This window comes from Hemicordylus capensis, chromosome 4 (assembly GCF_027244095.1).
Source record: "Hemicordylus capensis ecotype Gifberg chromosome 4, rHemCap1.1.pri, whole genome shotgun sequence".
Lineage (NCBI taxonomy): Eukaryota > Metazoa > Chordata > Lepidosauria > Squamata > Cordylidae > Hemicordylus > Hemicordylus capensis.
The window spans coordinates 224,822,688-224,850,207 of NC_069660.1; the positions used below are offsets into that span (position 1 = coordinate 224,822,688).

General features: G+C 44.7%; 1 protein-coding gene across 4 annotated transcripts in view; it reads left to right on the forward strand.

Annotated features, from left to right (window-relative positions):
- Window positions 1–27,520, forward strand: part of MBP (myelin basic protein) — a 214,827-nt gene that overhangs the window by 25,480 nt on the left and 161,827 nt on the right. For 2 of the 4 annotated variants that reach the window (XM_053244438.1, XM_053244439.1), the window contains exon 1: window positions 19,063–19,118. The exons of 1 other annotated variant lie outside the window; for it this stretch is intronic. In XM_053244438.1, the coding sequence (XP_053100413.1) occupies window positions 19,078–19,118 (41 nt within the window). In that variant the 5' untranslated portion in view covers window positions 19,063–19,077. Of the gene's footprint in view, window positions 1–1,590; window positions 1,690–19,062; window positions 19,119–27,520 lie in introns of those variants that run through there. One more of the 4 variants, XM_053244442.1, reaches the window with a different exon arrangement.

Sequence of the window (27,520 nt, forward strand, 5' to 3'; positions counted from 1 at the left end):
ACATGATGTCTGAATAGAGCCTTAACACCTTATTACCCAAGGGCTGGAATAGCAGTAGTAAAAGCAAACATTCCTTTGAATGTTTTCAATTTGTTGGATCACGGCCTTTGCCATAGGCTACCAAACAACAGGGTACAGATGGGGTTTTCAGGCATTACCATATCAACATGCAGTTTTGCAAGTAACAGGAAGGATGCAGAGGAGGAAATGACTCTCCTATGCCAGACGCACTGAACAGAGATAGCTTCTGAGTACCATCCTCTTCTCATAGGCGACGGAGCTTTGGCGAAGTGCCAGTATCAGTGTAGACACTGTGCAATAAACAGGGCCTTAGCTAGGGGATGGGGGGGCTGTGTTCTCTCCCAGTGGGCCCTCAGAGTGAGGGAGATAATGAAGAAAATAGGGAGGGGTGGAGCTGGGACCCCCCAGGGTTCTTTGAACCCCTTCGCTCAACTATAGCTACACCCCTGAGTTTTGGACACCACAGGAATAACTTTCTATGTGAAGGGAGATGAGGGATGAACAGGTAGCCTAGGGCTGTTGTGGAATCTCCGTATGTCTTAAGAGAAGGTTGGAGAACCATTTGATAAGACTCATTTAGGTGGACTCACCCCAGGAGGGGAAAGGAGTGCCTGAAGGGTCTGTCACCCTCACGTTTAGCCGTATCTGCAAGCTTAGACATGCATGGAAATGGAAAGAAAAGAGTCGTTTGTGGAAACGGCCTAACAGCTCTCTCGCTCTCTCTCCTGTTTCCTGCAACCAGTTCCTGAAGTTTCCCTTTGCACCTTGCCCGGCTTTGTGGGGACCTTCAGTGACTGGGCAGGAGGCAGAGCTGACCACCCCTCACCCAGGCCCATAACCCCTCCGCCGTGCAGGAAGAAAGGCGCGATCCAGGCGAGAGGGCGGCTTCTTGCCCTCTGTGTTTACATGCGCGCGTCTCACTCGGTGCTTCCTTCCTGGTTTGGAGTGCAACGACCGTCGCAGGAGCCCCACCCCTCGGTGCTACAGGCTGCCCGCGCTCCAGTGCCTGGGCGAAGGTGCTTCTGGAGGGAGGTGGCAGAGGCGAGGAGATCCTGGGGTGGAGGGAGGCGGATTGACCCCCCCCCCGCCCAGCCTAGGAGATTGCTGCTGGTGGGGCCAAGGAAGGAGCGGGCTGGCGAGCTGCACCAGGCAGGGACAGCCTCCCGCCAGCACATTGGACTGGCTGCACTCAGTCCCACCTGGGCGGCAGGAAGGACGCTCCAGCCCTCGCATTGGTCTGATTAAGGAGCCCAGCGCAGGCCACGCTCGCTGCGATTCCAGGCAGAGGCATCAGGACAAGAAGCGGGGAACAAACGCGCCTGCAGTTTGGGTCTGTTGTTTTTAATGTGCGAGACGCCAGACGACTCGGATCAGCTTTGGAGCAGATCAGAGGGGGATTTCCCCCGCCCCCTTGCCTCTCTACCGGCTGAAAATTGACAAGCAAAGCCGCCCCCACTCTGCCCTCCCAGCTTCCACAGGCCGCCTTTTCTTCCCCCCCCCGCCCCCGCGCCACCCCGACCGAAATCGCCTTCCTTCTGAGTGAGTGGGGGGTCCTCTCTGGCTCCGCCCTCGCCCCTCTGATCTCCCTCCTCAGCTGGTGGATGCTGCAGACCCCCGAAGCCTGCCGGAGCCCAAGAGGCCACGCAGAGGGAAAAGAAGACACCTTGGGTGCGTTCCGCTCTTTCTTCTTTTCGGGGTTGTCGCTCTGATCAGCGCTCCCTGGTGGGAGCTGCCCAAATAAAGGAGAAGCGGGTGGGGCGCGGGGGAGCCGAGATGGTGGCGTGGCTGGTGGCTGATAGTGACAATCTGCCTAACGTGGCTGGCGGCGTTGCACTCAAGACATAACGCAGATCGCGCGCGCGGCTCTGTGTGTGTGTGTGTGAAATATTGTGACCGGTGTGTGTGTGTGTATATAAATGGAAAAAAATGAAAAGTGTGCTTGTATGGAGAAGACTTGCTTGATGGATCGCAGGCAGAAAAGGCGGGCTTGTTCCTCCTTGTCATTTTTGGCCTGAGGAGCCATAAGGCTAAAAGAGATGAAAAAAAAAAGATCAGTGCTGTGTGAGTGTTATTGGCTGGCGACACATACCTAACATGTTCATTCCATCTCCTAATCCGCTGCACTGGCTAGCTCGTCACTGGTAGCAAATAAATTTTGTACGGTCGAAATGGTTAGGGTTTGAGACCCCTGAGGCCCCTGCACCTGGATTATAATTATATTATTATAATTATAACTAACCTGATGAAGCTGATGCAACAGCCTCTGGGAGGCTGGAGCCCTCTTGGGCAGAGGGGCCCTCACTCTATGGAACACCACCACCTCCTCCTCACCACCTTCTCCTCTTCCTCCCATTCCCACTCAGACTCGGAGGACAGGCAACACAAGACAGTTACGGTTCGCTCACCTACAAAAGCAGCCGAGTGACTTGTGGTTGTGAGGAACGGTCACCACGCTTCCCACACTTCCGTTGTTTGTTCTCCTCCCCTCTCCCTCCGGGGAGATAGAGACAGTGATAGCGATTGGGCCTGCTGTGTTGCCCATGAACTTGGGTGAATAAGCAAGAGGAGAAGGAGGAGGTTGTCCCTGTCTTTGCCACTTGCCTTCTTTTTGGGGGTGGCATGGTAGGGAGACTGGGGCCAAATGGGGCTGTCCCAGAGAGAGTGTCTACTCAGGGGGAGCCCAGTCTCCCAGTTACTTGCTAGGCCCAATCCCCCCTGCCCGCCTCCACCGCCGGCTGTCACACAGCAGAGATGAGCTAGTGAGAGGGCTGAGCGCTATTCCTTGTACAGGCAGCCACCCAGGGGCGTAGCTAGGGGAGAGTGGGCTCGTGTTCATCTCTCTCTCTGGCTGCCCCCCAGAATGAGGGAGATAATGAAGAAAATAGGGAGGGATGGAGCTGGAGGGCCCTCAGGAGCTGGGGCCCCGTGTTCTTTGAACCCTTTCGCTCAATTATAGCTACGCCCCTGCAGCCACCTCTGCCCTCTTGTGTGCTCAGCTCTTCCTCTGAGCAATGCATGAGAAAGAGGACAGGTGGGTGGCCAGGGGCAGCCCCACAGGGGCCAGCCCACTGCAAGCAGTCAAGTGAGTCGGCTGCATCCTCTCACTCGCTCCCTGGCTGGGTGACGTGGCACCAAGGCTGAGGCCCAGCAAGCCCACGCCTTCTGCCAAGGAAAAAGAGGCAGAATGAGCATGCAGAGGCAGTGGCTGCAGAGGCAATGGCTTCCTCTGGGTGGCCTGCGAGGCCAAGCCCTCCCCACTGCATCATGCAGGGACAGGGCAAGTGAGCAGGTAAAACTAGACCGACACAGAGGGCTAGCCAAGTGATTGGAAGTACAGCTGTCAGTGGTGCCCAAACACAACCACCAGAGGGACAAAACAGGCAAGCGAGAGGGGGAGGTGGTGGTGGCGGCTCATCCACCTTCCCTCCCACCCTTGTTTTGGCATGTGATGGTTGCAAAGATCAGGGGCCTTTGCTTCCACCGTTTGCCGCCCCCCCCCCCGCTTTCTTGTTTGCCCTCTTTCTTGGACAGCATGGCGAGGGGGATGGGGCCCAGTAAAGCCACTCAAACAGAGCAAATGAGAAGTCGGAGCAGCGACAGCCTCTGCTTGCTCATCTCCCTCTTCTGTCAGGGTGGAGCAGTGGAAAGGACAAGGCTAGCTAGAGGAAACCCCCCTGCCCATGCCATCCTGAGGGAGTGCATGTGCCTGTCAAAGGGGCTTGCACAAGCAGCCCTCTCTGCCCACTTGCGCTCTCCCTCTGGCTGGTGTGGTGTTGGGCCTAGCAAGCCCAATCTGCTTTGCTGCACCACTCAGTGAATGTCTGCAGCACGCAGAGGAAGGAAGTAGCTCACCCTCCTGGGAACCATTCCTTTCTACCATACCACCCAGAGAGAGAGAGAGAGAGAGAACACAAAAGCACACACAAACCATGAGTCTGCCACTTACTTACTCACTCTGTCTCTCTTTTAGTGATTTGGTGGCAAGGATTGGCAGGTGAGCAGGAGGACAGCGGACACCCCACAAGCATGTTGCCGTGGTCCCCCTAACCTGAAACTGGCTCTGGTAACCATAAGTGGTGCAGGGATTCTCAAACTTTGGTCCCTAGAGTTGTTGGACTACAACTCCCCATCATCCCCAGCCACAGTGGCCAACTGGAGTTGTAGTCCTACAAAATCTGGAATAAAGATGTGCAGAACTAGTTTGATCGTGAATTGGACTGCCGGGAACCAGGCCAGTTCAAGAGGTTTGACTGTGAACTGGTTTGAACCAGTTTGAGCCGATTCGTCAAACTGTCTGGCTTGGCTAATTGGTTCACCCAAACTGGTTCGCATACCTGTGGATCAGGCCAAATTTGGTTCAAATTTGAACCAAATCACACCAAATGGTCCGTACACACCCCTAATTTGGGGACCCAAGGTTGAGAATGCTGATGATGTAGTGCATTATGTGAGTGTTTTGTTGCTGATATGAAGAGGTTTTCTGCGTTCCTCTCAAATATGTTTGCTGTTGATGGATTGAACTAAACTGAAGCTCAAGCTGATATATTCCAACAGTGGCAAAAAAAAAAAAAAAAAAACGGTATGGGGGAAGAGGAGGTAATCCTCTTTCTTGCTGCTGTTGGTTACACAGCCATGTGTTTGTGTTAGTGGAATGTTTTATAAACAAAGTGGGATGAATGAGTGTAAACTGTCTGTCCAGTGTATTGGGATTCTTCCTTAGAAATGAATCACATAATGTCATGGTTAGAAAGGACTGTGATTGTTACATTAACCTAGAGAAAAAGAAGTACAAAGAATTGTAGAAAAGAAGTACAAAGAAGTTAAGTGAAACAAACGAGCAAAAACACTTGCATACTCCTTAGCCAAGAGAATTTAGTCCAGTGGCAGATATAATTTTAACTATATCCTATAACCAACTATTAGAAGAGAGAGTTCACCCCGCTGCAGTTACTAGTGAATTCTCAGGTTTTAGCTTTGGTTACATAGGAAGCTGCCATTTACTGAGTCAGATAGTTGTTCCATCTAGCTCAGTATTATCTACACAGACTGGCAGCAGCTTCTCCAAAGTTACAGGCAGGAGTCTTTCTGAGCTCTATCTTGGAGAAGCCAGGGAGGGAACTTGGAACCTTCTGCATACAAACATGCAGATGCTCTTCCCAGAGCAACCCCATCCCCTAAGGGGAATATCTTACAGTGCTCACATGTAATCTCCCATTCAAATGCAAACCAGGGTGGACCCTGCTTAGCAAAGGGGACAATTCATGCTTGCTACCCCAAGACCAGCTCTCCTCCCTCCCTGAGTTCAGAATTTGTAAAGAAAAATCATGACATCTCGAGCGTGGAAGCAGAACTCCCCTTTAACATGGGTGTAGCCACTTCTGTAAGGAGAGGGCCCTGGGCTGCTTTTCAGGGATGGAACACCTTAGGCACTTGTGTGATACATCCTTGCTTGTGTTCCACTTGAACTTCTTAGGCTCCTTTTTACCACTAAGTCACTGAACTTGGTAACACTATTAGCAAGCCCTTGTTGTGAGCCCTTCCTCGTCATTACTGAAGGGCATATCAACCATACTGGCTCATTTATGACACCAGTCGTCAGCACTCTGTCTCGTTCGTGCCCACACGGTTCCTTTAACTACTTGGCTTGGCCTTTGCTCTGCTTCTGCCTGATATAACTGCTCTCGGGTGGGACCTTCTTTAAAACTAACCCCCCCATTGTTTTATACGAAGTAGAATCTACAGCACTTGTTTTGTATACAAGGGGTTATAATTAAAGCTGAACCAAATAAGGCAGAAATAAATGTTCTCTATTCATGCTCTGAAGATTCATCCAGCACGTGTGCATGGATCATGTAAGCAATTTGAAAAAGACCAGAGTGTCACTTAATCCCAAGACTGGGATCACTTCAGAACAAGTGTATTTCAGTGGTTTAATTGTTAAAGTTTATTTTGCTTTATTATTTTAGTTTTTGTAATCTACCTCAAGCACAGGGAAAGGCAGAGTTCAAAATGTGCATATATAAATGTTTGTGCTGAGCGAGCATCTCATTTTGGCCTTCCTGCTGTTGCTCTGCTGCTAGAAAGGGTCTCAAAGAATGGAAAAACACAAACTGGAAAACATGAACTCCTTCCAGCCATTTTGTACTGTGCTTAAGATATATTGTATGCTCCATTATATTTTAAAAATCGTAATACAATTATATTATATTATAATTATTATATTTATATTTATTATATTTATTATTATATTTATATTTAATTAAATATAATTATCTATTATATTTTTAAAATCATAATTCCTGAAAGCTGCAGTAGTCAACAAGTATCTAGGGATGTGCACGGAAATCTTCGGCGCCGGTGGGGGTAGCGCTTTAAGGGCGGGAGAGGGTGTACTCATCCCTCCCGCCGCATTTCCCTCGCCGGCGCGTTGTTTTTTTGAAGCCCCTCAGGGCGGCAGCGTTCCTCCCTGCTGCCCCATTTGCCCCATCGGCTGGAAGTGGCCAGAAGTCGCGAGTGCGCCCGCGCCCATCATGCGCGCGCACACAACAGGCGCACGTGCACTCGCGACTTCTGGCCACTTCCAGCCGATGGGGCAAACAGGGCAGCAGGGAGGAACGCTGCCGCCCTGAGGGGCTTCAAAAAAACAACGTGCCGGCGGGGAAAATGCGGCGGGAGGGGTGAGTACACCCTCCCCCACCCTTAAAGCGCTACCCCCACCGGCGCCGAAACCGTCCCCAGTGCCGAAACGTTTCGGAGGCCTTCATAATGGCCTCCGAAACGTTTCGGGCACATGCCTACAAGTATCCCTATACTACTGGAAATGATAAAGCGATTAAAATCAATAATAGAAATCCAATATTACACAGTATTTTAGTCTTTAAAGTAAAGAGTTAAAAAAAGAGTCTGCATACCAGATTTACAAAGACTTCCTGTACAGGGAATTCATTAGCATATCTTTGAACTTCAGAACTGCTGGACTGATAATTCCAAATTATAAATACCTATAGTTTCACTCAGCACATTGTTTAAAATCAGAAAATGTAATTGCTTTTCAAAACTTAAGTGATGGGAGAGTGCAAGTTGTGGAATAGTCAAATAATTGAACAATCAATTGTACAGAGAATTTCCCAACCATATTAAGTTATTAGCACTCAGCAGCAAGCCACACAAGTGGAAGTGAATTGAAATTTCCAGGCAACCCATTTTTTCTTTCAGTTCCCATCTTTGGTTCCAGGCAATGTTTTTAATAGTGTCCAGTCATAAGGCTCACTTCTTATTAATGCCAAGCAGTATGCATGGAGGTGGCTTGTTGGTGTGCACCATGCAGATCTGCTGCTAGGCTGCTGTAAAGCATTTTTCTCTGTGGATCGTAAAAATGTAAAGCATTTTGCTCTGCTGTTGGGCAAATTGCAGTACACTTGTGGCTTGCAGCAAGGAGTAGCAGCCAAGTGGATTTCATTTCAAGCGGCTTCTACTGTGCTTGGTATTCATTTGAAGCAGGCCTCAGAAGAAACACCTTCTGCCTTCTGTTACACCACTGCACACTTTCTTTCCTGAAGAACCTATGAAACTGGCTACAGCTGAATCAGATTATTTGTCCATCTGGCTTAGTATTGTCTACACTGATTAGCAGTGACTCTCTGGGGTTTCAGAGGGGGATCTTTCCCAGCCCTATCTGGAGATACAAGGGTGTGAATCTGGGACCTTCTGCATGCAAAGCAGGTGTTGAACTATAGCCCCTCGCCTAAATGATCTTTGTTGAAATTATGGGAATGGTTGAAGTGCAATCTCCATTGCTTCTCCTTTTTGCTTCAGATGCTAAAACTCTAGTAATGGAAGAGGTGTTCTAGGTAGTTATCAGAAGCAGGCTGGAAGGGCATTGCAAATGCATATTTGTTTGTTATTTCTCTTTGTAAACCGCCCTGAGCCATTTTTGGAAGGGCGGTATAGAAATCGAATTATTATTATTATTATTATTATTATTATTATTATTATTATTATTATTATTCCACTTGAACTTTAGTGTGCTCATAGGTGTGCATTATTGACCTGCTTACTACTATATCTGCCAGAAAGCCTTGGAGAAATACTGTGACTCGGAGAAGATAATGGACTTCTAAAATGCACTTGTATTGATGGTATGATATATTGATTGGCACTACTGTGTGATTAAGAAATGATCACTCCAAACAGAATTCTAAAATGGCTTCAAACGGTTAATAATAATAATAATAATAATAATAATAATAATAATAATAAATAACCCTTTGAAGCCATTTTAGAATTCTGATTATTATTATTATTATTATTACATTATTATGCTGAAAGGCATAATAATAATAATAATTATTATTACATTTATATCCCGCGGTGTACTACATACTTGAGTTTCTCTTTTCACAACAATCCTGTGAAGTAGGTTAGGCTGAGAGAGAAGTGACTGGCCCAGAGTCACCCAGCTAGTTTTATGGCTGAATGGGGATTTGAACTCGGGTCTCCCCGGTCCTAGTCCAGCGCTCTAACCACTACACCACACTGGCAGAAATGAGTAGTTTGTCACAGTTGCCAGGAGAAATCGTAGCTTCTATGGCTTCCATAACATGGCTTCCATGTTATGAGGAACAGAGCCACAGTCCTGATACACATTGGGTAGCCTGTGGCTGTTGTTTGATGTGCCCATTGGTGCAAACAACTTCTTTGGTGGGGAAACAGTGCAGTTCTCCCCTTCCCACATTCCACAGTTCCCAAGCATCTCCTGTGCTTTCTCTTGCTACATAACTGCCTTTGAGACCGCCTCCATTGCATTGAGGTCCTGGATCCTTTTGTGTCATTTGCTTCTGAGAGAGGCTCCAACTGCTTGTTGGAGCATGCTGATTTTGTTCTGTTTCCCTACTTTACTCACTTTGGTGCTTTTGCTGCATTTGCCTCTAGCAACTAAACAGCTGGTCTTCTATTTGCTGAAGCTGCCAGTGAATCTAGTTCTCTGTTGGAATGACATTGACTTGAACAAGTCAGCTAAATACTACCTGTAAATGAAGAGTGGTGCCTGATAAACAAAGTTATTCCTAATGTAGAGATATCATTATCTCAGAATTAGCTATTGTGATGAACCTACCTTCAATTAGCATAAACCCCAGTGCAATGTCATTCAATTCTTAAATGTGCAAATTGAGTGTTTACTCTTGCATGCTTGGGCTAGCTAAAGTAAAGGTAAAATGTGCGTCCTGTGTTTTTCTTTGGTAGAATACAGGAAGAGTTTACCGTTGCCTCCTCCTGTGCAGTATGAGATGATGCCTTTCAGCATCTTCCTATATCGTGGCTACCCAATATAGTACCAGCGGGGATTCAAACCAGCAACCTTCTGCTTGTTAGTTAAGTATTTCCCTGCTGTGCCACTTAAGGTGACTTAGGATAGCTAGAGCAACCTTTAATTTTCTTGCAGCTACAAATGACGTAGAAGAAGCAAGATAGAAAAAGTATGGATGCTTTTGAACTTTGGTGCTGGAGAAGACTTTTGAGGATACCATGGACAGCCAGGAGAGCAAACAAATGGATAGTAGAACAAATCAATCCAGAATTTTCACTCGAGGCACAAATGACCAGGCTCAAACTATTGTACTTGGCACACATTATGCGAAAACCCAGCTCCCTTGAGAAGTCCATAATGCTGGGAAAAGTTGAAGGAAAGAGAAGAAGAGGATGACCAGCAGCAAGGTGGATAGACTCAATTATGACAGCAATGAAAGCACCATTGAGAGACCTTAAAGGCCAAGTTGAAGACAGCTCATCCTGGAGAGAATCTATCTATGTGGTCACTAAGAATCAACACCGACTTGATGGCAGTTAATCAATCAATCAATCAATCAACAAATGGAAGCTTAGCTATCTCCTTTGAATAGTATTCCTAGGGTACTTCTATTGGTTACAGTTCAGAGGATTTCGTAGAACTTTTTCATGCTTGATTCCTATAATCCCAATGGATTCCAGTTTCTGCAGTAGGAATAGTATTAAAACCAGACATGTGGAAAGCTTATGGGAAGATTTATCCTATAGAGAAGGTATTGTTTTTCCTTTCTTTGAGCTTGAAAGTCAGTCATATAGACTTCAGGACCAGTATTTATATTGAGCTGCTGCCTTTCTGTAGTATGAACTGTTGGAAACTGAAGAGTCTTAAACAACACTTCCTGTTTCCATGTGGATGTGCTGTTTTCAGAGCCTCCATGTGGATCTGTTTCTAAGGAAATTCTACCATAGCAGGACTGGAAAATAACTCTATCTGGGGGCTTGAGATTATTTTAAGATCTACCACCTTTCAAGGTCAATAATATTATTGTTACCATTTATTAGCTTACTTTCTTTAAGTAAAGTAAGCTTATGAGATCACCCGGCATTTCTTGTGGGTGGGTGGGTGGGTGGGTGTGGGTGTGGGTGTCTCTCCATCAACTTGCCTGGTCTAATATGCCTGGTCTAATATGAATGCCTGGTCTAATATGAAGCAAATTATGTACCGTTGTAGGGACAAATAGGGACACCTTAATGGCATAGTTTGTGATGATGTCATCTGTCCCAATTCAAGATGGCGGCACATGAATGTTTGAGGCACAAGTGGGCTAATTTGTGAACTGCCTAACCAATTTGGACCACATTTAGTCTAGATGTAGAAATGGTGATAGGCAAGTAGGCAGATTAGTTCTTACCAGAACTATGTATTATTATTCCAACCATGTACCTAGCACTTTACAGAGTAACTTAAGCATTCCTGTATTTTGGTATAGGGAGACAAATCAGGGAGGTAAGAGGGAGAGGGAAGAGTCATAGAACAGCAGAGGGAGGAAAGGAGTTGGACAGGAAAGGATAGTTGTGAGCAAATGCTGTTATATCTATTTTGGTTTGGCTTTGGATAGTCACTGGTTAATTAATGATTGGTTGCCTGTTAAGGGTTAAACCAGACAGTACTTAAAGCATTTGATTGGGGCTAACATGCATGTTGTTTATTCAATAAATAGCAGTTGGATCAGCCCTCCTTGAGAATGGGGACTGTGGTGTGTCTTGAGGGATTCACCCTCTTCTCTGTCACAGTTTCAATCAAGAGTTCTCCCTCTGTCTGCTGTTTTGTCTGAGTCGTCAATGTCAACAACAACAACAGAAGCTCCCATAGACACAAATGGGGTTTCCCTCCCCTCAGTTGAAATAGCAGCTGTGGGAATCCCCAATTTGATGAGGGCTGTGGAGGAAGTAGAAGGTTAATCTATCTCCCCACACACACCATGGTGCCAATCTACAAGGAGTCCTGATCTACAGTAGCTGCTATTTACTGAAGAAGCAATTTCCTGAATAAGAATGCTAGTCCCAATCACATGCTTCCAAGTAATGTCTTCAGGAAGGTTTTCAGGACGTTTTGAGGAAAGAAAGAGAGGTGGGTAGTATGCATCACATGGATGCTTGGCTGGCTAGCTGGAACTTGGTCATCATAAGGCAACTTTGTGCACTTTACAGGTTTTTTGTCTGTTCCATGAAATGGCTTTGTCCAGAATCAACTTGGGTCTCCGCATTTCGATTCCTTAAACTCTCAGACCAGAGCTGACACCCAAATTCATGAAATGAGTAACGATACAGAAAACCCTATCACTGTATGAATTAAAAGCTGGAAAATGCCTTTCTGGGCAAACTGTCTTAGCGACACGGGCATAGATTAATTTCATAAAAACAAAAGCAAGCAAAAGTAATTCTAAAGATATGGGGACAATATGTCCTTGAAAGGATATGGAGAATTGAAACTCAGCGAGCTGAGGTGAGGCTTTCCTGGAAGTCACAGCCGATTGGCTCCATGCTGTCACCTGGCTCATTTTTCAATTACTCGTCACTGGTTGCTTTGTTTCGACTTACGAGTTACATGTTTGCCTCCCTTCACGTGTTGTCACTGCTGCCAAGAATGACTGACACTGAACATTTTATTTCTATTGCTGCTGCTTTGTTTGGGTTGCCAACCTAATGAGTAGCTGCTCTGCTCAGTGTGTGCATTTGTCAAATTGTACTTGAAATGAAGAGGCATTAAGGGCACTTGCACATATCAACAGCATCTAAACAAGAACAATATTCAGCATGCGGGTGGGGTGGGATTGTCTTGAGTGTCTAGGATGCACCCCTCCTCCAGTATTTAGAGTCAAAGATTGAATTCTGGAGTGCAGGTACATGCTTGTGTAACAGCTTGCAGTATAATTGCCGGAGGGAACATTCCTGCCAGCTTTATTTATGTGAGCACTTGTTAGCTTCTGTTGATTATGCTTTTGTCTGGGATATGGGGGAAGAGGTCATAGTATCACCCTTGATTTTGAAGAAAAAGTTCAGATAATGTTTGGAATAAAATTTCAGTGATCCTAATATTATAGATTAAGGGTTTTTTTGGGGTTTTTTTAAAAGGGCAACAAGAATAAAAGGTTGGGGTAATAGTAATAAAACTTGTGTAACTTTGCAGTTTGGCTAGATCCATAGTTTGCTGTATTGTGAGAGTTGTATGTTTTTGCTAACTTGTTCACAATTTCAATGAAAGAATGGTATTGTTGATGTGCTTTAATTGTATCATGCTCATTATGTTGTGTTGCACTTTAAGTGGCGCAGCAGGGAAATGCTTGACTAACAAGCAGAAGGTTGCCAGTTCTTATCCCCGCTGGTACTATATCGGGCAGCAGCGATAAAGGAAGATGCTGAAAGGCATCAGCTCAGACTGTGCGGGAGGAGGCAGTGGTAAACTCCTCCAGTATTCTACCAAAGAAAACCACAGGGCTCTGTGGGCAAAACTGACTTGACGACACAATTTACCAATATGTTGTGAGTTTTGAAAGTAGTTCATATGAATGATAATTATATAGGACTAGTTGGTGAGGCCCATTGTTGACTGGGCCAAGTCATTTTGCATAGACTAAAGTTCTAGGCAGGTTCAAGAAATTAAATATATGTAATAGAATTTTTTAATGTGCTTGCAAAAGGGAAGTAAAAGAACATTTTGAAATTTGTAGGATTTCAACTTGAAACATTATTCATTTTATTGAATAATGACCATATATGGTAAATTTAATCATAGTAAATTTGAATCTGAGAAAGATCTTCTGCTTTTCTTGGGGATGATGTTGTTTTGGAATTATTGGTCTGATTATTGAGTGTTAAAAATCTGTTGAGAACAATAATAGTTAAGATATACTGATTATATTCAGATCTTTAAAAAAACTATCAACAAATTATTTAAATGTCCACCGAGCATATTCCAGTGTAAAAGGTAGTGCATTCAGCTAATTTCAGTGGCAGGATTGTGTATGCAAAATTTATTATCTGTAGGCTAATATCAAACTATCAGAGAGTATGACTTTATTTTGCACAAACTCTTAAAAATAAATAATAGATACAGATATCTTTTCTAATAAAACTGTGACAGAATGAAGGGTCATGTCACTTTAACCCTCAGTAGCAATTTGGACTGATCTTCACAATAGCAACAACAACAAACGAATAGCTTAGTTCCTTCTATAGGCCTGTTGTCAGGGATCACCCTTACCCTAGCCCTGAAGTGGACAGTGACCCCTTTGAAGAGCCAGACCTGCCCTCCGATGAGGAACCTGCGACAGAGGCTCCTCCTGAAAACACCAGCCTCACTCAGCCCCCTGAACTCAACAATGAGCTGCCTGCCACAGATACCCAACGGGAACCCTTGCCTGTTCCAGACCCCATGTCATCAGAACCTCCTTTACCTGACCTTCCCATGTCTGCCTCTGTTCCTGATAACTTGATCTCCACTGGCCCCTCACAACTGTTGAGCCCTAAGACACTTCTCTCAGCATTCGCCTACCCAGAGAAGCCCCTCCTACATCCTCCCAGCACAGGCGCTGCAGGGTCCAGGAAACGCTGCAGGAATGATGGTGAAGCGCAAGACTGGCCAACAGAAAGTTGCCACCAGAAGGGTCTATCAGGAGGAGGACTGAGGGGGTGTCATCGAGAGTCAGTTTTGTTTGAAGGATACAGGCTGGGGTCCTGACAGAACACTGAACCCAACGTTATATTGCCCCCCCCATCTCATATGGTGTACAATCCAGCCCAGTTTCAAACAGTGGTTAACTGTAAGTGTTCATGGAAATAATATCTACTAGAGATGCTGTAGTGCGTCATATATTTTCTCTCTCTCTCTATGTTTTGTATGTAATGTGTACCATCAGGAGCTGGATTCAGAGTTCAGGGTATGCCTAAAAGCTAAATTGTTCTTAAAGATTGGGGGCATAACAGTCTGAGACTTTTGTTCTCAACTGGTGTCTTTTATCTGCCTCGTTGGGAAGGTACATCCCATGCATTGTTGAGCTTTTTCTATATGCTTCTGGACAGAGAAAAGACAAAAAATGTAAAATGGAAATGAGTGAGTTGGAGAGGTAGAGAAGATCCCTTCTGGCCATCCCATGACATCATTTGGTGTTAGAACTGGGACTGGTGTGATAGAAGATCCTTCTAGAACAGGAAATATAAAGGTTTTGGGATTTTAAATTTTATTTTGCCTATATCCGCTCATGGAGTTAAGAGGAATCGATAAGATGACTGGACCAGAAGTTGTTCGGGAGAATGCAGAGTTGCTTCTGGGGGAAGAGGAGGAACAAATTTGTCTTCTAGAACATGTTAGAATTGTGGCCTATTAAACACATTGGGAAAGAGATAAAATGTCTTGAAATGTTGAAACTGCTCTATGTAAGATGTTGGAACTAGAAAGAAAAAAGGCCCAAGCTCTCCTGGATCCTCCTAGCATTGCAGCTGCTAGACATACGGGCTCTTGTACAACTACTTCCCTTCATTTTATTGATTGATTGATTGTTCAGTTTTTATACTGTCTTTCATAAAGCATCCCAAGGCAGTTTACAAAAGTTAAAATACCATAACATTCCATAAAAATCATTTAAAACCTTAAAATTGGTTAAGCAGTAAAAACCACAAAGCACCAAATAAAAAGCAACCATAAAAAGGCAACAGAAGCAGGAGAACTGAGACTCTTGAGAGCCCCTAAGGAGTAAAAGCTTGAACAAATAAAAGGTCTTTAGTTGTTTTTTAAACATGAAGTGTCTCTTAATCACCCTTATATTTTTTTAAAAATCACTGGAATGTTTATAGCTTGTTCTGAGCGATTATCTTGACAACATAATAGTATCCAATTTTTGCCCTTCTGTTTCTTAGCTACTAAAGTTCTTGTCTCTGAACTCTTCTTACGAACTAGCTTCTGCTGCCAGCCTCTGCAGCATCCCCTAATGTCAGGAGTTCTCAGACTTGGGTCCCCAGATGCCCTGGAGGACTACAACTCCCGTCATGCTGTTGTTGGACAACTCCCATCATCTCCCTTCACAATGGCCTTTGGTCACTGCAGTCCAACAACATCTGGAGACCCATGTTTGAGAACCACTGTCTTGTGGGATGATACCTCAGAGCTTATTGTTTCGAAAGAAACAGGCTGGATCCAGCTGATGCTTGCAAGCCCACTGGGAAGGTGCCCCTTACTACTTGTTTCTTTTATTTTGCTGCATAAAGTGGTTGCTGTTGGACAGCTTGTGTAGAAGCCCATTAATCTGCCTGTGGGAGTCCTGGACTAGGAAACTGAGATAATGTCATGCTGTTTTTATCCTGTGTTGATTTAAGTGGAACGATAAAGCAAAATGTCAGTCAGGACATGGTCTTTATCCCTTGTCATGCTGTAATCTTGATATAGTAGTGGTTACAAGGTACTGGTGAGCAAGCCGAAAACCTGTGCAGAAAAGTAATCAAATCAAGGGTGAGATGTGTCATTTGTCTTTCTGTTATCGACCAAAGTACCCCACACATGCACAGTCGCCATCTTCCCACATGCATGAAACAATGTTGAGGCTTGTGAACTGGGAAACTCATGGCCTACAACAGAAATCCAGTCTTAGTACTGGGTGTGTTCAGGCCTTCGAGCCCTCTTCAGGCACAAAAAAGAATGTGGATGTGCAATATTTCTTCCACAGAAAGAAGAAATGTGGCCGCCTAGAGTGACTGGCTTTTGCCAACCCCATCCTGTCATGAACATGTTGATCACTACTCACAGAGCCGGAGCAGTATGGAGTGGGGATGCTGAGTTTTATCTGCTGATCTAGGACTGCTGGTGAGAGTGGAGCCCACCCTGGGGTAGAGCTGAGTTTATCTGTTAGGATTTGGGTTGTGGCCTGTTTCACGCCAACTGAATGTGAGAGCTCATTTGGGCTATATTTGGGGGGCGAGACCATTACCTTTTCACTCTTCATGATAATATGTGATGCAGGTAGAGTGAATTGTGTTTTTGAGGAAATTCCGATTGGGCTTGAATAGCCTGTGGTGGGAGTAGGGAGTGGTGTGGTTAACTGAGTGTTAACTGAGTCTTCAGTAGAGGCAAAGCAGAGATTTGTGTTTTGTGGGGACTGAAGGGAGGTAACTGATGCCTTGCTAAATGAAGAAAGACCTTTAAAAGTGGTGATTCTCTTTATTTAGCAGGGGGAGAATAACTGGCCCTATCCACCCCCAGCACAGTACCTCCAGTGACTGTTGCTGGTGTCTATCTTGTGTTTTTTAAAGAATGTGAGCCCTTTGGGGACAGGGAGCCATCTTATTTATTTATTATTTCTCTGAGCCATTTTTGGAACCACCCTGAGCCATTTTTGGAAGGCCGGTATAGAAATTGAATTATTATTATTATTATTATTAATAATAATAATACCATAATAATATCTGTAAATGATTTTGGGAACCTTTAGTGAAAAGTGGTGTGTAAATATATGTCATATTCATATAAAAGAGAACAGGGGGACACTCATTGGCCAAAAGCCTGAATAAAAAGGGCAGTCTTCACTTTCCTCCTAAAGGCTGGGAGAGAGCAACCTCTACAGTCTCCTCTACAGTCAAGAACACCTTCCGACTAGTAACAGTTGCATTCCTTAACCGTCACAGGCTCCTCCTCCCTATCTGCATAGGGAATCCCTACTGCCCAATCACGGTGCCACAGGCTCCTCCTCCCTATCTGCATATGGAATTCCCAATGCCCAATCTCCATGGTGCTTCTGCTCTCACAAACTCCTCCTCGCTATTTGCATATGGAATCTCCACAGCCCAATCACCATGGTGTTTCTGCTTGTGAACTTTTGCAAGAGCTGCCACGCACGGGATTAGCCACAGGTACACCTTAGAGAATTATATATAGAGAAGATAAGCAGCAGTTTGAATTGTACCTGGAAACAGATTGGCAGCCAGTGCAAAGCCTTCAGGATTGGAGTACAGTTGTCCCTCGCCAACTGAGAGGGTTCCATTCCTGGAAAGCCTCATGGTTGGAGAGCCATTGGTTTCAATGGCAAACAGGGGGTTAGGGGAATCCCCACCTGACTCCCAAAAATGTCCCCCTGACCTCCAGAAATGACTCCTGACCCCCGGTAATAACCCCCCAACCCCCCCATCACCCGGACCCCTGAAAGTCACCCCAACCCCCAGAAATTGCCCCCTGACCACTGGAAATGACCTTCTGGCCCCAGACATGATCTCCTAGCCCCTGAAATTACCCTCCCCCAAACCCCAAAGTTTTTTCTAAAAATTACCGAACCGTGGATACTCAGGTCAGAGCTGTGAGGATGGTTACAATTTACCAGTTGCGGATTCTCAAATCCGCGATTGGGAAAATCACGATAGGTAGTTTACAGGTACAGATAGATGACTGTAATATGTGCACTGCAGTCAGTCCCAGAAATCAACCTGGCAGCCACATTCTGCACCTTGTGTAGTTTCTGAATACTTTTAAAGGGTAGCCCCACATGGAGCGTATTACAATATTCCAGACACAACATGAGTAAGTCATGGGTGACAGAGGCTAGATCAACCTTTTTGAAGAATGGTTGCAGTTGAGCAAAGTTGAGCAAAGTTGAGCAAAGCCACTCCTGGCCACCATTGCCACCTGAGTTTTCTAGGAGTAGTGCTGGATCCTCAAGCTGCGAATCTGCTCCTTTAGAAGGAGTTCAACCCTGTCTATAACAGGCTGAAACCCCATACCCTGATCAAGCTTTCTATTAACCACCATCACTTCCTCCTTGTCTGGATAAAGTTGGAGCTTGTTAGCCGCAATATGATCCATCATGGCTTTCAAACCACAGCTCGGAATCTCCTCTGCCTCCCTGGTATCAAATTACATCGTAAGCTGGATCTGGGTGCATATTGCTGACAGCAAAGTTCAAATCTCAAGTTGCATATTTTAGCAGAAGCAGTGAAAGAAGAAATACAAGCCATTCACATTTCCATATTTCCTTGTTTCCCTATTTGAATGTCCTCACGGAGTCTCTTAATTAATTCTAAAGCTGAATCTGTATGCTCAAAAGGTTTTTGTGTCGCGTTGTGGAAAAGGCCTTTATCAGATTGTACAGTACAGAATGCTGAATTAGGCAGGTCTCATCTAGCAAGGCAGTTCTTATATTCATATACCCCACTGCACCTCTGTTGCAAAAAGGAACACATTTCATAGTTTTTATACTGCAACAATTTAGTGGTGATTGAAGCAGAAGTTAGCAATTCACTGAAGAATTTAACGTGAGCATCAGAACATTATCCAAAGAACGACAGGACAAAGTCTGTAAAACAGAGAGCAGCCACTGGCAGCCTGAGGGCCAGAGAAAGCCCCTGAAAGGTCTTCTGCTCTCGCAACCTCTAGCCCAGGGTTTCTTAACCTTGGGCCCCCAGATGTTGTTGGACTACAACTCCCAGAATCCCCAGCCACAAAGGCCATGTCTGGGGATTCTGGGAGTTGTAGTCCAACATCTGGGGGCCCAAAGTTAAGAAACCCTGCTTTAGCCCATCTGTTTGCTGCCTTTCTTGATTGGAATTGGGACATGTCATATGGATAGTTTCTAGGTGGCTCCTCAGCGGCTCCTCAGATTTCAATCTCTGTCTTTCCTTGGAATAGGCTCAAGTTGGCATGAAAGTGCTAACGGGTATAATGCTATGGACATGGGACCACCCTGACAGCTGCCTGAAATGGGGCTATGAGCACCTGGAGAAGTTTGAAGCAGCATGTCACGTGATACATGTGCAGCCAGTGAGACTAGCAGTGGGTGAGTGTCAGAATGGTGGCGGACATACCAGTGGTGAGCATCACTCTGTCCTTTAGCACCGTGTTCTGTACTCTAAAATCTTGTTCCCTGCATTACCCCTCTTGAGGGAATTTGATTATGTGTGCTTCCCAAGTAACTACATAAAAAAGAGAAAATGCCAAGGGCGTTCACAGAATAAGTATCCAATGGTGTTAAGAAGACCAATTTCAAATTCTCTTTGAGCTTTTTGCTGCTTCAACGTGTGATTTTGATCCAAGATATCACAGATTGACCAGAAACCCTGTATTCTGACTCTATATTGGCAGACACAGAGAGAGAGAGAGAGAGAGACAGACTCTAATAGAAGTTCAAATAGAATGAGTTTGATGCCCCAGTTTCTTTATAAGTATCACTCTTTGCAGTGTAAATTGTGATTACACTTGCTTGGAAAAAGCAGCTGCAATTCCACTTTCTCCTGACATTCATTAGAATAATTATTATTTAGACAAGCGCCCCCCCCCCCCTTTAATCTCATTGTTCTGCTGACTGTTTTGTCTGTACTCGGGGCTTCAGTGAAAAGGGCAAGCCATATTTAATAAAAATGACATAAAGCAGCAGCAGGCGCACTGGAGACGTGAAGCTGTTGGCAGAATTGATTGGCTGCAATCAGGCTCATGATGTCTGATGGACTTTTGGTGGTGTGGGCAGTAAAGACCATACATATATCTATTAGGGGTGTACACTAACAGTCCAGAACTGAACCAGTCTGCTGCGTAGGTTCAAATGGATTGAGCCGGTCCACGATTGAGCCAAATTGAGCCTGGTTCAATGAGAACCTGTTCGCCTGTTCGTACTGCTATGTAAAGGAGAATCCGGTGAGGATCCCCCTTGGCTTGAAAAAGGGGAATTCTTTAAAAATTCTTTCTAAGGGGCTTGCCAGTGAGAGTGGCGAGAGGCACCTGTAAAAGGAGGTGCTAAGGTGCTTACCGGCAGCACTGCTCCCTCCAGCCAGCAGCCTGTGCAGTGGCGTGGCTCCGCACTTACTTGGCCTCCGCACATGCGCAGAGCCTTTTTGCATGGTCACACATATGTGGAGAGCAGAGCCACGCCATTGTGCAGTCTGCTTGCTGGGGAGAGCACATCAGCATCTATATTTACAGATGCTTCTTGTCAACGCCTCACCGCCACCCCAGCGTCACCCTCACTGGCAAACTAAATTAAAAAATAATAATAATAATTCCTATTTACAAGCAAAGGAGAATCCTCACTGGATTCCCCTTACATATCATCACGAGCTGCTGAACTGCTTTGAGCTGGTTTGGTCAAATTGACTGGGACAGCTGGTTGGTTCAGCTGAATCAGTCCGTGGGCCCCCGCAGTTCAGTCTGAATTTGGAGCGAACCACGCAAAAGGTTCTGTGCACACCCCAATATCTGCTATTACTAAGGGGCATGACAATCCTTGAATAATGGAGAACACATGTCCCTGGGTCCTGAGGGACAGGGGCCTCCGGCTGGGCAACCCCTTGTTCTTCACTCTCCCCCTCCCACCTCTCTGAAGAAGCAGGGTCTTCACATTTTGTCTCAGGGCCCTAACCAAGGTTGCTACACTCCTGTTGCTCCTTTTGCTGCCTTTCCACAACAGTCTGCTTGCCCCACTTGCATTAATATGTTTTCTGAGATTTTTTGCACAATAGCGTGCATAATATTTGCAGAGCTGGACTATTGTTTGGAGCAATACATCAACAAAAGGCCCTCCTTCTGCAGTTGTGATATGTTTTTCTTGCTCTGCAAGGTATTATGTGTTTGAAGTGAGAATTCTAAAGCATGGCTCTTAGCACCGCAGTGACCTCTTCTGGCCCTAGAGGCATGATGAGCTGTTAATGGGTCTTGGTCAGAGTCAGTTAGAACTGTTCAGTTGTTGTTGAAGGCTAGTGCTGTTTGGGCATGTTGTTCAATCTCTCTCTCTTAGTATGTGATGTTTTTGTTTTTGAATACAACTTTGATGCGCTTCACACAACACATGCAAAGCGCCAGAAGGATTGGTGCGGGGAGAGTGGGCTTAGCCCACTGTCCCCACACATGAGCAGCCTCCAAATCCTGAGCAGCTGGATCAGCCACCCACACAACTGCCGACTCCGTCATGGAGCCAGTGGGGGCTGTGGGGATTGTGGGCCACTCGGCCCCCGGAAGTTCCAGGATGCCCTGCGTGAGTGCGCAGGGCATTCTGGAGAGACCCCTGAGGTTGGGAGCCTGGCTGCAGGCTCCCGGTCAGGGGTCTGCTCATGTGTTGCTGTGCGCTGTCGCAGCATACGAGCAAAAAAATGAAGCTAACGGAGCATTCATTCTGTTAACCTCATTTAAGGGGAGGGGGAATTAGGCGAGCCATCTACCTTGGACCCACCGGGCTCGCCTGTGAGCCCAGTGGTTCCCATGATCAGCAGAAAGCAGGCTAGGCTCCCTTAGCCTACTTTTTACTGATCGTGGGAATAGCTTCTTTGTTTTTTTTTTAACTCAACCTAATGTCGCCAGATAATCTCTTGGGCTAAATGTCTGTACCACCAGGGCATACTCTGTGATGATTTTAATGTTCCTTCTTTAATCATCTGTGATGATTTTAATGTTTCTTCTCATACCCCTCCACAGCGTTATGGGCCCAGAGTTCTGAGATGGTGAAGCAAGTAGTTAGCCTGAATAAGAAATCAGGAATTAGAAATAAGGAATAGCCTGAATAAGAAAACAGAATTGATCTTTAATATAAATGGCCAGATGCATGCTGCTGGATGCAGGACTGCATAGTACATTTTGGGGAGAGGCAATTATGACTGCTACTAATTTACAAAACAGACTGCCTACTAAAGTTATAAAGCTAATGTCATTTGAAATTTGGCATGGCAAGAAGCCGAATATGGAGCAAATTAGAGTTTTTGCCTTTAAAGCATATGCCTATGTGCTAAAGTCTAAAAGGAACAAACTGAACTTCAGGTATGAGGAAGGGATATTAGTTGGCTCTACACAAGGATGTAAAAGGTATAGAATACTTGTTCTTGCCACAGAAACTGTAATAATGTGTAATGTGGTGTATATTGATGGAGCGAGGTGGTAGTGGGGATTGCCAACTGCTGATGAAGTACCCGATATTAAACTGGACATTCAGATGCAAAAGGAGCCTGAACAAGAAAAATCAGAGAAAGAAGTTGATGTGATTATTCTGCCAACTAACTATCCAGAACATTAATGCTCAGTCAGAGGTAAGGTACTCAGCAAGAAAAGGTACTCTAGCAAAAAGACTCTCATAATTTCTGTTTTAACTGTTAATTGATTTTAATAGTTTTGTTTTAATTTTAAATTGCCCTGAGCCATTCTGGAAGGGCAGTATAGAAATTGAATAAATACATAATATATGACTAGAAAAGAAAATGTGCACAGGCCAGCTCAAGTTAGGCCCCCCAGCTGTTTTTGGACTGACTGATTGATTGATTGATTGAGTGCTGTCAAGTCGGTGTCGACTCTTAGAGACCACATAGATAGATATTCCCCAGGATGATCTGTCTTCCACTTGGCCTTTAAGGTCTCTCAGTGGTGCATTCATTGCTGTCATAATTGAGTCCATCCACCTTGCTGCTGGTCATCCTCTTCTTCTCTTTCTTTCACCGTTTCCCAGCATTTTGGACTTCTCAAGGGAGCTGGGTCTTCACATAATGTGTCCAAAGTATGATAGTTTGAGCCTGATCATTTGTGCCTTGAGTGAAGATTCTGGATGGATTTGTTCTAGGACCCATTTGTTTGTTTCCTTGGCTGTCCACGGTATCCTCAAATGTCTTCTCCAGCTCCAAAGTCCAAAAGCATCAACACTTTTTCTATCTTGCTTCGTCAAAGTCCAGCTTTCGTGTCTATAGAGTATTCTGGGGAAAACCATAGTCTGAAAGATTCTAATCTTTGTAGGTGAAGACATGTCACAGCATCTAAATATCAGTTCCAAGGCCTTCATTGCAACCCTACCAAGTGCTAGTCTGTGACATATTTCTTGACTGCTGGATCCTTTACTGTTGATGGTCAATCCTAAAAGGCAGAAGCTATCCACCACTTCAGTCATTGTCAGTTCTGAGGCTGGTTCATTGTCAATTCTGAGGCTGGTTGCTGTACCTGTTGTCATTAGTTTAGTGTTCTTTACATTTAGTTATAGTCCCATTTTTTTCACTGTGCTCCTTGGCTTTTGTTACTAGAGCTTGCAGATCATCTGCATTCTCAGCTATCAGAGTGGTGTCATCAGTGTAGCACAGGTTATTGATGTTTCTTCCTCCAACTTTAAAACCACGCTCATCTTCTTCCAATCCAACTTCTCTCAGTATATGTTCAGCATATAAATTGAATAAAGAAGGAGAAATTATACAGCCTTGTCTTACTCCTTTGCCAATCTGGAACCAGTCTGTTTCACCATGTTCCGTCTGGACTGTGTATAGACTTCCTGCCCGGTGTATAGGTTTCTCATGAGAACAATGCCATGTTCTGGGACACCTATTTTCCCAAGGATATTCCACAACTTGACATGATCAATGCAATCAAAGGCTTTTCTGAAACCAGCTTCAACATCTGGCATTTCTCTTTCCATGCAGGGCTGTAATCTGCATTGGATGACCCTGAGCATTATTTTGCTATCATGTGAAATTAAGGATATTGTGCGATGATTTGTGCAATCTGTTGTCTTTCTTTGGTATGGGTATGTAGACTGACCTCTTCCAATCTGTTGGCCATTGTGTCATTCTCCAAATTTGCTGGCATAGTTTGGTTAGAGCCTCGACTGATTCTTCTCCTTTGGACTACAGTTCCCACAATCCCCAGTCACAGTGTCCAATAGCCAGGGATTATGGGAATTGTAGGCCAACATCTGCAGGAGGGCCGAAGTTGTGCAGCCCTGTGCAAGAGCCTAGCAGTGTTCCCTCTATTTTTTTTCCGCCATCTGTGTGCAGAATGAGTTTTGTTCTGGGTGGCAGTATCAAGGTAGTGTGTCTGTGTGCATGTGCATTTAGAATAGGGCCTTTCTGAGCAAGATCTAAAATTAACTTAGTGGATTGTGAGTTTTTCTCAGCGGATAAAAATTGTGTGTGCACACACACCTTAGAGGGAACACTGGAACCTCGTATATGGGAGGATATTGATAATGCCAGCTGCTCAAGCTTGCAATTGGAGAAAAGCTGCAGGAGAAGAGATCCAATGGTCTGTTGTTATTTAATGTGTTATGTATTTTTATTTGATGTTTTAATGCTGTGTTGTGAGCTACCAAGAGAACAATTTGTTATGGGGTGGCTAACAAGTCAAGATGATGATGATGATGATGATGATGATGATCCCTTCTCTACATCAGCTCAATACTTTGATACTTACGGATCTGCCTAGAAAAGCTGTAGGGTCCAAACGGGTGTTAAAAGTGAAGCACGATGCAGAAGGAGATGTCCCCTGCTATAAATCAAGGGTAGTAGCTAAACGATATTCTCAGAAATATGGTGAGGATTATGATGAAATTTTTGCCCTGGTAGTAAAACACTCTTCTATAAGAAGAGTTCAATCCTTTGTACTGCAGCAGCAAGGAAAATGTACGTAGACCATTTATAAAGAGCCCCTGGTGGCACAGTGGTAAAAACTGCCGCCCTGTAACCATAAGGTTACAAGTTCGATCCTGACCAGGGGCTCAAGGTTGACTCAGCCTTCCATCCTTCCGAGGTCGGTAAAATGAGTACCCAGAATGTTGGGGGGCAATATGCTAAATCATTGTAAACCGCTTAGAGAGCTTCCAGCTATAGAGCGGTATATAAATGTAAGTGCTATTGCTATATGTCAAAACTGCATTTATACTTGGTGATATTAAGGAGGATATTTACATGGAGCAACCACAGGATTTGAGGAACTTGGTAAGGAGGGACTTGTATGTAAGCTCCAAAAGAGCATTTATGGACCTAAAGCAAGCAGTAAGAGCCTGGAATACAAAGCTAAATCAGTTGCTAGTTAAACAAGGGTTTATCCAAGGAAAAGCTAACTCTTGTCTATATTCAACGATTAAAAACAATAGATGGATTTAGACTTATATGCTCTATTGATGTCTTGATTGTTGTCAAAACAGAGAAGATAGTGATGAGGTTGTAAAGCATTTGAATGAAGAAATAAAAGTAAAGCAACTGGGGAACATTTCCTATTATCTTGGAACAGAAAGAGAACCAGATGGAGGTTATCTTCTTAATCAGAAATAAAAGATCTTTTAGAATGTCTGGGTCTCACAGATGCCAAGGAAGTCGGCACTCCAGTGGAAATTAACTTTTGCATCTTTAAGCAAGATGCAAACAGAGAACTTCTGCCAGACAGTGGACAGTATAGGAAAGCAATTAGGAAACTTCTATATATATTGCCACAGAAACAAGACCAGACATCGCTAGAGCTGTGGGAATTTTAAGCAGGAATATGAGTATACCCACCAAAAATGATTGGATTGCAGTGAAATGACTGGGTAGGTCTCTTGACGGTACGGCTCATTTAAAATTTGAATTGCCAATAATCCTAGGCTATTGGGTTATGTGAATGTAGGCTGGGCAGAAGGCAGAACAGATCGTAAATTCACAAGTGGATACCTGTTCTTTTATGGAGGTGGAGCAATTATTTGGTGCAATCAAAAGCAAAACACTGTTGCTCGTTCCTCTACAGAAGCAGAATATGTGTTAGCCACTCAGGCTTGCCATGGATGGCATGGATACACAGTGGTCATGTGCATGCCGGCATCATGCAGGGGCATCTGGGAGATGCCCTGCTGGCATGCAGGCATACTTGGGGTGGTGGGATGCCGGGATTACAGCAATGGCTGTGATTGAAGGAGCAGCAGGTATGGACCTGTTCTCCTCTGCTTTAAAGCGGTTGTGTAAGCCCTCAGTCTTAAAGGGATGCGCCCACAATTCAGATGCTGAATCGCATCTCAAGCATATCTCTAGTGTTAGAAGTGAGAATTCTAACGCATTGCTCTTAGCACTGCAGTAATCTTTTCTGGTCGCTAGAGACATGATGTGATGTTAATAGGTCTGTCTTGGTTAGTTAGAATTGGTTAGAATTGTTCAGCTGTTGAAAGTATAAAGATTTTAATGTTTCTCCTCAAACCCCTGAACAGTATGGCTTTCTTTCATTCCATAATTCTGATCACAGGGTTTGGACTCTGTTGGATTTGTGTTGTTTTGAAAAGGGCAGATGTGTAGAAGAGGAAAGAGATCTAGAAGTATGGACTACCAAGCAGTAGAAGAGGTAGAGGAGAGTAACACGGATATGAATTGGGTCTGTACAGGCCCAATTCACCTGTACAGATTGTCCTTGCCAGGACATGGGTGATGTTCAACATGGTGTACTCTTGGTTACCATGTGGCTTGGGTGATTTTAATTACACCACTGCAAACTGCAAGGAAGTTTAATTTGCAATTATACAGTTAAAATCTGTCCAGACTTGAGAAAAACCAAACAGGTGAAACGTGAAGTTACATCTTAAAACCCTTTTCTCAAAATCATGTTTGGGGTGGGGGGGAGCAGGATCATGGCCCATGTGAAAGGTGCTCCTTTTACAGCTATATGGTTGGATGTATCTGTGTATCATATTCAAGACCCATGTGGAAGGACAAAAAAGTTTTTAAAAAATTAAAACCACATTTCAGTATTATTTGTGGATAATAGGAGAGAGAGAAGGGTCCTTGGGCAAGGCCTGCTAGGCACACGGAAAATAAACCCGCACAACTGCTCCTATCCACTGTGTTGTGCTGTATCTCCTGGTTCTCCTCATGGAAAGGGACATCTGACAAAACAAAGAATTTGTGTTCCATTTCTGCTGTACTCAGAGACCAAATTGCTTTTATTTTTTGAAGATGTGCAGTGGTGGTAGGAAGCCACTCAAGCAGAGCCTGTTCTGTGTTTCAGCCACAAAAAAACAATTGACAACTGGCTAAATGCACACTAATGCACTCAAAGTACCTGATGTATTTTCAAGATGGCCTTTGAAAGAGTTTTACCCACCTCATAAGGATGGATGTGAATCATCCTTTTCTTTCGTTTTCTTGGAAAGAGAGGAGAAGTCTACCAGGAGTGCAGCATTCAGAAGAGTCTTTTGGAGCTGTAAAGCCCATTAGCCATTTTACTCAGGCAGCATGGGAGCTGCTGCAGTATCTGTCCTTCCCATGCCATTGGTTTATCATGAGGAGCCCTAGGACTTGGGAGACCCAAGTTCAAATCCTTATTCAGTCTTGAAACTCATTGGCTGGCTCTGAGCCAGTCACTTCTCTCTCCTCCTAACCTGCCTCACAAGGTTGTTGTGAGGATGATCGTAAACATGTACACAGCTCTGGGCTCCTTAGATGAAGAGCAGAATATAAATAAGTAAATAAATTAAGTAAAGTTGTGCTGTGG